The sequence below is a fragment of the Lepus europaeus genome, chromosome 17, assembly GCF_033115175.1.
Source record: "Lepus europaeus isolate LE1 chromosome 17, mLepTim1.pri, whole genome shotgun sequence".
In the NCBI taxonomy this organism is placed as follows: Eukaryota; Metazoa; Chordata; class Mammalia; order Lagomorpha; family Leporidae; genus Lepus; species Lepus europaeus.
In genome coordinates, this window is record NC_084843.1 from 62,775,658 (window position 1) to 62,788,111 (window position 12,454).

At 42.5% G+C, this 12,454-nt stretch overlaps 1 protein-coding gene across 16 annotated transcripts in view; it reads right to left on the reverse strand.

Annotated features, from left to right (window-relative positions):
* The window catches only part of USP54 (ubiquitin specific peptidase 54), a 131,128-nt gene that overhangs the window by 76,601 nt on the left and 42,073 nt on the right, over positions 1–12,454 (reverse strand). For 12 of the 16 annotated variants that reach the window (XM_062214121.1, XM_062214118.1, XM_062214120.1 and 9 more), the window contains one exon: positions 417–1,247. In XM_062214121.1, the coding sequence (XP_062070105.1) occupies positions 417–563 (147 nt within the window). In that variant the 5' untranslated portion in view covers positions 564–1,247. The remainder of the gene's footprint in view (positions 1–416; positions 1,248–12,454) is intronic. The other 4 variants (XM_062214126.1, XM_062214123.1, XM_062214124.1 and 1 more) reach the window with 1 other exon arrangement.

The window sequence follows — 12,454 nt, forward strand, 5'->3', positions numbered from 1 at the left end:
TGAAAAGAATTTTGTTTTCTATAATAAAGAAAAGAAAATATAGTAATAAGACCTGTAGTTGCAAAAGGAAAAAAAGAAAACTGTATAGACTGATGAGGAAAAAAGTAATAAACAAGTAGGAAGATCACCTGGTTCATGTAACCTTCCTTTACACAGGTAAATAATCACTGTTATTATTATTATTTCTATTATCATTATCAACAGATCTTTTTACAAATGAGGTAATAGAGATTCAAAGACAAAGCAGCCTGCCTAAAATCACATAAATAAAACTTTAAAAATGATCTGAGGTTACTGAGTTCAAACCAAGACTGTGAAAGTATTATAGTTGAGAGTTCCCAGAAATACAGCATGGGCAACTAACAGTCAAAATTTACAAAAATAAATTAATTAATAAATAAAGCAACGGCCCTTACCTGCAGGGCACTGTTGAGGAAGCAGCTGTTTTGCCCCGGCTCATTGCTAAGGCCTTTGCTGGGGGCTATGGAGGTTGAGCTTCGAGGTGCAAACATCCCTTGGACACTACCACGGCTCCCTGAAAAGTAATTTCTCTTCCAAGACATTATTGTTCACATTTAGCCTAAGAACACAGAGAAGGTTTTATTTCTTTATGGCAGAGAATTTTCACCTGCCGAAGTCCTCAAAGGAAAGGAAATTCAGAATTTAGTGAATTTATCATGAAAGATTTTGAGTTTACAACTTTCCAAGCATCACACATGAAACTCAAGGGGCTCAGGTATCCTCTTAGATCCAGATAAGAGAACCATCCCTCACTTGCTCCAAACAATGTCACATGGTACAGGATTAACGCAAACAGAGAAATCCCAAGTATAGATTTCTTCAATTTTTCTTCAACTGCCTCCAAAATTCCTGGTGCAATGGATGTAATCCTCAACTCCAGCGGTATCCAGGATCAGAGTTAGACTTGTTCTTCAGGCTTGTTTATAATGCTTCTTGTGGACTGAAGACTTTTCCAACTAGAAGGCGAGGCACACAGATAAGTAGGAATCCAACATAACTCCCCTTGTTCTCTGTGGTCTTGTCCCAACATTCTCTGAAATAAAAATTCAAGTTCTAAGCAACTGACAAAGATTCCACAAAGCCAAAAAGCTGGTTTAGATTATCTGGAGTTTTTGTTGATGTTCTTCTTCATAATGTGCCCCAACTTCTATCGTCCCGTCCAGATATCCAGAAAATTTCTTCTCCTCCTTTCTTCTGAGACTAGAATAGCAAGCCGTGCCAGAGAGCTTTAACAGAAAGAAAAAATCAAAAGCTTGCGTCACTTAATGACTCTACTGGCTTTGCACTGTTCTGCCAAGATCAACGTTGCCTCACCTCTCACATAAACTTGAAACCTTGGCAAACAATGCCAAAAAAGAAGAAGGAGAAAAAACCCAAACAACAACAAAAAGAGGCACTCAAGCTAAAGAGGAAAAAAAAGAAGTGTGAGCAGCTTTACGTTCATAAGAAATTTTATGAAAATTTCTTGAAACAGAAGGAAGATGATTGGGATAGAAATAAAAACCGAATAGAAACTTTCCAGAAGCAGGCTAGCAAAAAACAGACAAATAAAAATTCACCAAGTAAAACACAAAACAAACTAGGAACCCAGTTTCCTCTGGATGTTGTTGGGTAAAGTGCTTTTCTAAAGGTGTTTTCCATGGGTATACTTATGAAAATATGCTTAAAAGTGGGAGGGACAAACTGGCAGTCTGGACTGTATTCTGAGTAAAGATGTCCCGGACAAACACCCACAGTAAGTAAGCCACAGGTCCTTAACATGCAGTCCAAGAGAATTAAATCTTTTCCTGCCTTGTTTGTTGATTTTTGCCACAGAATCAGAGGGATAATTTGAGGCACAAATCACTTAATCCTCAGATTATATTCAAGGGGCTCACAATCAGAGGCCATCCATTGATCAACCTTACTTTCCCACTAATTAAAATGCCAGTGAGGCAACAGTGAGCAATTTCAAACAAGCATTTTCCCTCCAAAGAAATCATTTAATGTCCAGATTTAAGCTTTCCTACAAGACTGCCATTTCTGCATAAGGAAAAAATTAAGAATGATTTGTTAGATTTGTTTTCTAAAAGTTCTTCAACCCTCTTCCTTCCCTCCCACCATAATATGCATCACTAAAAAAGCAAAACTGCTGTGACATCTTAATCATTCTCTGAAAGATCACTTAGTATTATCCACAGCATGTCCAGTGGAAAAACTGAAGCACAGGGATACTAAATGGTTGCATAAGACTGTTTTTCCCCTTCTTTAAATTCTCAGACTATTTATAATCTTTATAATCTACATGTCACAAAGTATTTGATTATATACTGCACTGTCATATTATTCACTATGTTTTATTATTCTCTATTTGTTTTATATGGTATCACTCATGTATCCTGAACCTGCCTTTATAAAATGAAATATTTTTTTAAACTTTCTTTTTTTAATTAATTAATTAATTAATTAATTTTTTTTTTTTTGGACAGGCAGAGTGGACAGTGAGAGAGAGAGACAGAGAGAAAGGTCTTCCTTTGCCATTGGTTCACCCTCCAATGGCCGCCGCGTCCGGCGCACCGCGCTGATCCAATGGCAGGAGCCAGGTGCTTCTCCTGGTCTCCCATGGGGTGCAGGGCCCAAGGACTTGGGCCATCCTCCACTGCACTCCCTGGCCACAGCAGAGAGCTGGCCTGGAAGAGGGGCAACCGGGACAGAATCCAGTGCCCCGACCGGGACTAGAACCCGGTGTGCCGGCGCCGCAAGGCGGAGGATTAGCCTAGTGAGCCACGGCGCCGGCCTATAAAATGAAATATTAACTACTATTAGCTACATGTTGAAATTATACTTACAGTCCTTATTTCATCTTCATAAGAGCCCTATCAGGTAGGTATTAATAGTTCAATTTTACAGAACAGTAAAGTGAGGCTTGAAGACATTAACTTGCCCAGTACAAAAACAATGATGAACAGAACTGTGATTTAATTATGTGTTTTATATGCTATTCCAAAAGTTCCTATCACAGTACTTGTCATAAGGATGCACTCAATAAATATTAACATGGTGTCAGGAGGGAATGACACCACCCAGACAGACTCCAAGACCCTCACCTGTCTATGCACACCCTCATGCACACCCTACTCAAGGCCACTAATCAACTTCCAACAAGCTATGCAGCATTCCTTTAGCTCAAGTGCTGCAAAGCAGTGACAAGTACCAAGCCTTCGCTTTGCTCTCAGCCAAAGGACTTGGCAGGCAGGTGAGGTTTCCAGTATCCACATTAGGAGCTTACTGAAACTCAGTCTGCCCTATGACACATACAGCTGAGTACAGGGAGCAAAGGAAAAAAAAAAAAGTCAGTAACAGAAAGATTCTCAGGCTCTGAATAGCATCATTCATAATGCAATGTAAGGTAGTAAGTTCTCACACTTCTAGGTGTGTCAGAAACTATAAGGGAGAGCCCAAAGAACAAAGGCAAGAGAGGCAACAAATGGTCTGGAGAATTACTAATGATGAAAACATTTCACCGAAGTTACAGGTCCAGCAACAAATAACATAATCCTTCTCTACTACCTATCTATACAGATCTAACAACCTATTTTTAAAAAGAAAAAGAACTCCTTAGGCAACACTGAAGAATTCAGGTATAAGAACATAATGTCTGGGGCCAGTGCTGTGGCATACTAGGTTAAGCCTCTGTCTGCTGTGCCAGCATCCCATATGGGCACCGGTTCCAGTCCCGGCTGTGCCACTTCCAATACAGCTCCCTGCTAATGGCCTAGGAAAGCAGCAGAAGATAGCACAAGTGCTTGGGCCCCTGCACCCATGTGGGAGACCTGGAAGAAGCTCCTGGCTCCTGGTTTCAGATCTGGCCATTGCAGCCATTTGGGGAGTGAACCAGCGGATTGAAGACCTCTCTCTGTCTGTAACTCTGATTTTCAAATAAATAAATAAATATTTTTTAAAAAGAACATAGTATCTGCAATTTACCCTGAGGTGGTTCAAAAGGAAAAAAATTAGTTATGTATAGCTACTTGTATATGAGGATACGTTAAAAACTTCATGGTGAGGCAGGTATTTAGCCTAGTTAAGATGCTGGTTTAGGTGCTTATGTTCCCTATCAGAGTGCATGAATTGGATTCCCAGCTCCAACTCTAGCTTCTGACTCCAGCTTTCTGTAGACCATGAGACATAGTGGTGATGGTTCAAGTAACTGGGTTTCTGTCACACACATGGAAAACTTGGATTGAACTCTCAGCTTCAAGTTTTGGACCCAGCCCAGCCCCAGCTGTTTTGCACATCTGGGGAGTAAACCAGTGGATGGGACTCTCTCTCTCTCCCTCTCTCTGCCTTTCAACTAAACTAAACAACAACAAAAGAAATCATGTAAAAATGGAATTAAAAGGTAAACTTATTTATGTACAAAAACATAACCCCAGTGAGACAAGGTCTCCTGACTTTGTATTCTGGATCTGTAAACACAGACATAACATCAACTTCACAAAGTGGTTGACATTAATGCAACAGTATGACAAAATATCAGGACATTTGAAAACAAAGAATGAATAATGAGTTCACTGAATGAGTGAACTGCTGCGCTTAAAAGTAGAAAAACTTTGTTTTGGGGTTCTCAGAACATTAGAAGTTATAAACCACCACGAGTAAGTCTTCTAGTTGTACAAAAAGAACAACTGGCCTCACAAGGGACAAGTGATGTATCGGCACAAATTAACTACATGTTGAAAGATTTTAATTTCACAACAATTTTTAAAATAAAAAGTTTAACTTAAAAGGAAAATAACTGGGTCGGCACCGTGGTTCAATAGGCTAATCCTCCACCTGCGGCACCGGCACACCGGGTTCTAGTCCTGGTCGGGGCGCCGGATTCTGTCCCGGTTGCCCCTCTTCCAGGCCAGCTCTCTGCTGTGGCCCAGGAGTGCAGTGGAGGATGGCCCAAGTGCTTGGGCCCTGCACCCGCATGGGAGACCAGGAGAAGCACCTGGCTCCTGGTTTCGGATCAGCGTGGTGCGCCGGCCGTGGTGGCCATTGGAGGGTGAACCAACGAAGACCTTTCTCTCTGTCTCTCTCTCTCTCACTGTCCACTCTGCCTGTCAATAAATAAATAAATAAATAAATAAATGAGCCTGTTGCCAGGTAACATTTTAAAAGGTCTTCAAAGAATGATCATGCAACACTGATCAATGATTCAAAAGGAAAAAACACGATCAGCATCCCATGACAAGCAATAAAGTCAAAAGTAACCCAAACACTGTGAAGTCAAACATTATCATACTGAGACAGACAAATAGCTTAACCAGAGAAAAGTTGTTCACATTCCTAGCTCTGTTCATCTACATGGTACTTCAAAACAATCATGGGAAAATGGAATCAAAATATATTTATTTTGGTGCAAAAAAAATTGGAAACCATGTAGTGTTTTCAGAACACACATTTTCCACAAATTTTTTGAAGAGCCTTTGCATATTCAATTTCAGAAATATTTCACACTAAAAATCAACTTATCTTTGGCAGAGTGCCAGAGAGAATAAGAGAAGGAGAGATATCTTCCATCCATGGGTTCACTACTCAAAAATGGCCACAATGGCTGGGGCAGGCTGAAGCCAGGATCCAGGAACTCCACCTGGGTCTCCCTTGTGCATGGCAGAGGCTCAAGTATCTAAGCCATCATCCACTGCTTTCCCAGACATATTAGCAGGGAGCTGGTTCAGGACTCAAACCACTGTGCCACAATGCTGGTCCCTTAAAAAATATTTTTAAAAGCAAATAAATGCCAGTGCCGTGGCTCAATGGGCTAATCCTCCACCTGCGGTGCTGGCACACCGGGTTCTAGTCCCAGTCAGGGCACCAGATTCTGTCCCAGTCACTCCTCTTCCAGTCCAGCTCTCTGCTGTGGCCCGGGAGTACAGTGGAGGATGGCCCAAGTCCTTGGGCTCTGCACCCCATGGGATACCAGGAGAAGCACCTGGCTCCTGCCTTCGGATCAGCGCAGTGCGCCGGCCACAGCGCGCCAGCCGCGGCGGCCATTTGAGGGTGAACCAACGGCAAAAGGAAGACCTTTCTCTCTGTCTCTCTCTCACTGTCCACTCTGCCTGTCAAAAAAAAAAAAGAAAGAAAGAAAGAAAGAAAGAAAGAAAGAAAGAAAGAAAGAAAGAAAGAAAGAAAGAAAGAAGCTGAATTGTGTTTAAGGAAGAACCCAAGGATGATATATCTTTTGTGAGCTCTTAGACATGACTGTAACTTATTAGACACAATAATATCCTCCGTTTAATACACTAAAAGGAAGTGATTCTTTTTTTTTTTTTTTAACATATTTGAAAGGCAGAGGTACAGAGAGGCAGAGAGAGAGAAAGAGAGAGAGAGAAAGTCTTCCATCCAATAGTTTACTCCCCAAATGGCCGCAACAGCCGGTGCTGTGCTGATCTGAAGCCAGGAGCCAGGAGCTTCTTCCGGGTCTCCCACACTAATGCAGGGACTCAAGGACTGGGACCATCTTTTATTGCTTTCCCAGGCCATAGCAGAGAGCTGGTTAGGAAGTGAAGCAGCTAGGACTTGAACCTGCACCCATACGGCTACCTGCAGTGCCGGCTTTACCTGTTATGCCATAGTGCTGGCCTCCAGGAAGTGATTCTTGAGAACAAGTTTTATTATTAAGTCTCATGAAGTAACTCTTTGTGGACAGAGGTCCTGCATGGGAAGTTAGTGCACAGTAACTCTTGTTTATTTAACGCTTTTATATGATATCAGTGATCACCCAAGGTTCCTGACATAAGCTGCTTTAGCTATGGAAGGTTTTTTGATCCAGTAGCTCGACAAGGCCATAAGCAAAGTAGAAGTTCTCTCCTCCCTTCAGAGAAAGGTACCTCTTTCTTTGGTGGCCACTTCTTTCCACTGGAGTCTCACTCACCTACAGGCGTCCTTTATATATACATGTATATATAATGTATAAATATATATTATATATATAAAATATATACATATACATACATACATACATATATATATACATTTTTTCCCATAATGTCTTGGCTTTCTAGCCAGACTAGAATGCCTTAAGGGCTGATTCTGAGGTCAGAGTGCTTCTTACAGCAGTTGTCATTCTATGAGTCTGCTGTATGGACTGCTTCCCTTGTTGGAGTCTTTGCTCCTTTTTAATTCTGTCTATTCTTGTTTCCAAACAGTCCTATTAATGTGATCACTTTAACTCTTGGTCGTATGTATATCTTTACTACTTGTTCCTATCCATTTGATCTTTGTAACACATAAGCTGCTATTTTTATCAGCCAGCTTAATGGATTTTGGGGTCTCATAGCTAATTGTTAGGTTGTACCCTTAGAAGTATGTCCTTATGTATGTAAGTAGGACTATACTGCTTTGCAGTTGTGTACTTCATACATTTCAGTTACAACTTTATGATCTTGGTGATTCTTCCCACTGTGCCTGCCCTCCAACTTTCTCTCCCACCCCCTTTCCTCTTCCCTTTCTTATTTTCAAGAATATTTTTTAAATTATTTATTTGGTTTTTAATTTTTTTTTTGACAGGCAGAGTGGACAGAGAGAGAGAGAGAGAAAGGTCTTCCTTTTCCATTGGTTCACCCCCCAATGGCTGCTGCCCAGCGCACCGTGCTGATCCCAAGGCAGGAGCCAGGTACTTATCCTGGTCTCCCATGGGGTGCAGGGCCCAAGCACTTGGGCCATCCTCCACTGCACTCCCGGGCCACAGCAGAGAGCTGGCCTGGAAGAGGGGCAACTGGGACAGAATCCGGCGCCCCGACCGGGACTAGAACCTGGTGTGCCGGCGCCGCATGCGGAGGATTAGCCTACTGAACCACGGCACCGGCCAACAATTCAGTTTCAAAAATGAAAGAAGGGGGAGGAAGGAAGGGAAAAGAAAAAGAAAAAAAAAAAGCGAAAACACCTTCGAGAAGCAGTAACAAAGAACAGCCCTTGTTTAGACACTTGAGGAACAGTTTTCTTAGTTTTTTTACTCCATTCTTTTTATTTTTTTTTTTTTAAGATTTATTTATTTATTTCAAAGTCAGAGTTACACAGACAGAGTAGAGGTAGAGGTAGAGGTAGAGGTAGAGGTAGAGGTAGAGAGAGAGAGAGAGAGAGAGGTCTTCCACTTGCTGGTTCACTCCCCAGTAGGCCGCAACAGCCGGAGCTGTGCTGATCTGCAGCCAGGAGCCAGGAGCTTTTTCTGGGTCTCCCACACAGGTGCAGGGGCCCAAGGACTGCGGTCATCTTCTACTGCTTTCCCAGGCCATAGCAAAGAGCTGGATTTGAAGGAGCAGCCGGGTTTCGAACCTGGCGCCAAGCCAGAGTGTTAACCCACTGCGCCACAGCACTGGCCCCTCCTTCTTTCTGTTTCCTTTTCTTTCTTGAACCAAAGAGAAGGGAGAGGATGAGGGGAGAGTGGGTGGAAGGATGGGGGTAGTGGGAAGAATTACTGTGTTCCTAATGTTGTATTTACTAAATACATATAAATAAATAAATATATAAAAATCTGAAAAGTTATCAATTAAAATTTTCTAAAAATCCTCCCTAGGTCCCTGCTGAATAATAAACTTTTTTTAAACCTAGTTCTCAACTCAGTCTAATCTTAATCCCGTTATTCTTTTTCCTAATATTTCCCTATATGAACCAAAGTATTTTCTCATATTGCATCCTTATTAATTCTGTTTTACCTACTTGGGATTCTCACTATCCATCTTCCCTTCTTTATGAAACCCAGCTTTCATATCAAACCTCCCTTGCCAAAGTCAAGCCTGAAAGGACTACTCCCATGGCTGATACAAATTCTGCTAATTTCTTATAAAGGCAATTAATGCTTATTTCAATATTTCTAGAGGCCTCTCTCCCTTTCCAGGTCTCCCCTACTCTCACATACTAGGGGTTTTACCTCACCCAATTTGAAAATAAGGAATGGATGCAAATCAGAAGCCAATTATGTTACATTCACATTCCTGTGATCATTATGGAACACATCACAGGATTTTACTAATTTCTCTTTATAAAATTTATTTTAAAGGCAGAGAAATAGAGAGAGATCTTCCAATCTCTGGTTCACTCCCTAAATACTCACAATAATGAAGGCTAAAAGCAACACTTAAACCAGGAGCCCAGAATTCAATCATTGTCTCCCAGATGGGTGGCAGCAACCCAAGAACTTGGTCATCTCAACTACCACCTCCCAGGTGTGCATTAGCAGGGAACTGGAATTGGAAGAGAAGTGTTATTCAAAGCCAGGTTCTCCAATATGAGATGCAGGGATCCCAAGAGGGTATCTTAACAGCTGTAGCAAACACCTACCCCTATCATTTCCTTCATTTGTCATATCACCTATATTTCTATTTATAAACTGTGATTTTAATTAAAAAGTATGATTCTAAATACATACATATAGGTTTTTTAAACTGTCTATACAACTGCTTCATCTTATAAAGCAAGATATTCTAAATGTAATGTGACTCAGTTACAACTTCAGGTTTTTCTTATAGTCAATATAAATACTTTGGCCGGCGCAGTGGCTTAACAGGCTAATCCTCCACCTTGCGGCGCCAGCACACCGGGTTCTGGTCCCGGTCGGGGCACCGGATTCTATCCCGGTTGCCCCTCTTCCAGGCCAGCTCTCTGCTATGGCCCGGGAATGCAGTGGAGGATGGCCCAAGTGCTTGGGCCCTGCACCCGCATGGGAGACCAGGAGAAGTACCTGGCTCCTGGCTTCGGATCAGCACTATGTGCCAGCCGCAGCGGCCATTGGAGGGTGAACCAACGGCAAAAAGGAAGACCTTTCTCTCTGTCTGTCTCTCTCACTATCCACTCTGCCTGTCAAAAAAAAAAAGTATTAAAAAAAAAAAAGATAAAAAAAAAATGGAAGCACTTCTTAAGCCTAGCACATTAAAGAAAAAAAAAACTCATAAGTATGCATTATCTGTCCAGTGGCCATCTGTTCCAAGTAGTTATTCACATACAGTTTTCAATATCTGTATTATCTTGCTTAGCTTTCAGGCCAGCCAATTAAATGATGATTAAGAACCATCAACACCTGGTAATGGCTACTAAGTTGAATATGTAAATTTATTCATATTTAAATTAAAATTGATTAATAGCCTCTTACCTAGTACTCCTATGATTGATTTTGCCCCTATAGCAGTAACAATCAAAGGGCTTACAGAATCCTGCAGACAGCAGACCCAGACGTTAAAAAAAAATATCACATACTATAGGCCACATAACAACTGGAATAATTTACTAATTATTCCCAAAGACTTTTGGCAGAAACTGTATCATCATCATCATCATCATATACATTTACTAATTTCTGGCCATGTCCTTAAACCATGGAATAACTGATCACAGGTAGAAAGAAGAGAATCAGCTCATCAGAATTTTATTACTGTGTTGCTCTCAACTCTGAAAAAGACACAGTGATAGGTAATGTCAGATATACTTCTACAGAAGTAGAAGCAAAAATTTGTATGGAAGGAAGCATATAATTTTATTACCTTTTTCCTTGTATAGTAGACCCACTAAATTATATATCCCACATTGTTTACAAGCCTTCTGTGAGCAGACCAAAAACCTCCTCATGCATGAGCTGATGGGAAACAGTGGGTCTCACTCTTTCTGCAGACCTCTATATCACAAAGCAAACACTAATGAGCCTAAGCTTCAAGGCTCCTCTCTTACACAGGCCTCAAGACTCAATAACTAATTTTCTATTTTTAAGAATATTTGAGGGGGCTGGCGCCGCGGCTCACTAGGCTAATCCTCCACCTGCAGCGCCGGCACACCGGGTTCTAGTCCCAGTCGGGGCGCCGGATTCTGTCCCGGTTGCTCCTCTTCCAGGCCAGCTCTCTGCTGTGGCCCGGGAGTGCAGTGGAGGATGGCCCAAGTGCTTGGGCCCTGCACCCACATGGGAGACCAGGAGAAGCACCTGGCTCCTGCCTTCAGATCAGTGCGGTGCGCTGGCGGCAGCAGCCATTGAGGGGTGAAACAACAGAAAAAGGAAGACCTTTCTCTCTCTCTCTCTCTGTCTACTCTGCCTGAAAAAAAAAATTTGAGGGGCCTGGTGTTGTGGCATAGTGGGTTAAGCCACTGCCTAAGACACTGGCATCCCATATGGACATTAGTTGGTGTCCTGGCTGCTCTGCTTCTGATCCAGCTCCCCTGCTAATGTGCCTAGAACAATAGCAGAAGATGGCCCATATCCTTGGCCCCCTACAGCAACATGGCAGACCCAGTGGAGTTCCAAGCTCCTGGCTTCTACCTGGCCAGCCCTAGTCATTTCAGCCATTTAAGGAGTGAACCAGTGGATGGAAGATCTCTGTGTGTGTGTGTGTGTATTCTCCCTCTCATTCTACCTTTCAAAAAATATAAACAAAATATTTAAAAACACTTATATTTAGGAGTAGGCATTTAGCCTATTAATTAAGGCACCTGCATTCCATAACAGGAGTACCTGAGTTTGAGTCCCAGCTCTAGATCTTAAATCTAGCTTCCTGCCACGGTATAGACCCGGAGAAGCAGTGATTACAGGTCAAGAAGTGGATGAGGTCCCTGCCACTCATGCTGGAGACCTGGATTGTGTTCTCAGCGCTGATTTTAGCACAGGCCCCACTGCAGCACCTGGGGAATGAACCACCAGAAGGAGCTCCCTGACTCTCTCTAAAACAAATAAAAATAATTTTTAAAAAACAAATATCCTGGTTGCCCCTCTTCCAGTCCAGCTCTCTGCTGTGGCCCGGGAGTGCAGTGGAGGATGGCTCAGGTCCTTGGGCCCTGCACCCACATGGGAGACCAGGAGAAGCACCTGGCTCCTGCCTTCAGATCAGCGCGGTGCACCGGTCGCAGTGCACCAGCCGCAGCGGCCACTGGAAGGTGAACCAATGGTAAAGGAAGACCTTTCTCTCTGTCTCTCTCACTGTCCACTCTGCCTGTCATAAAAAAAAATGTTAAAAAATTAAAAATGAATGCATGTGACTGAGACCAATTAAGACTACACAGGATTTGTTCCTGCAAAATCTGAGAGCCTTTTGAGGAAACCAGATATAAGGTGCAGGAAGCATAGAATGGGAAGTCTTTTAAAGGAATTCATTTCTCAAACAACTAAATAAATTTTAAGGGCCAGCACTGTGGTGTAGGTTAAGCCTCCGCCTCAGTGCTGGCATCCCATATGGACAACAGTTCAAGTCCCAGCTGCTTCTCTTCCGATCCAGCTCTCTGCTATGGCCTAAGAAAGCAGTAGAAGATGGCCCAAGTGCTTGGGCCTGTGCACCCATGTAGGAGACCTGGAAGAAGCTTCTTGGCTTCGGATTTGCCTAGCTCTGGCCTTTGCAGCCATTTCAGGGGGTGAACCAGCAGATGGAAGAACTTTCTATCTGTCTCTCCCTCTCTGTCTGTAACTCTACCACTCAAATAAATAAAATCTTTTAAA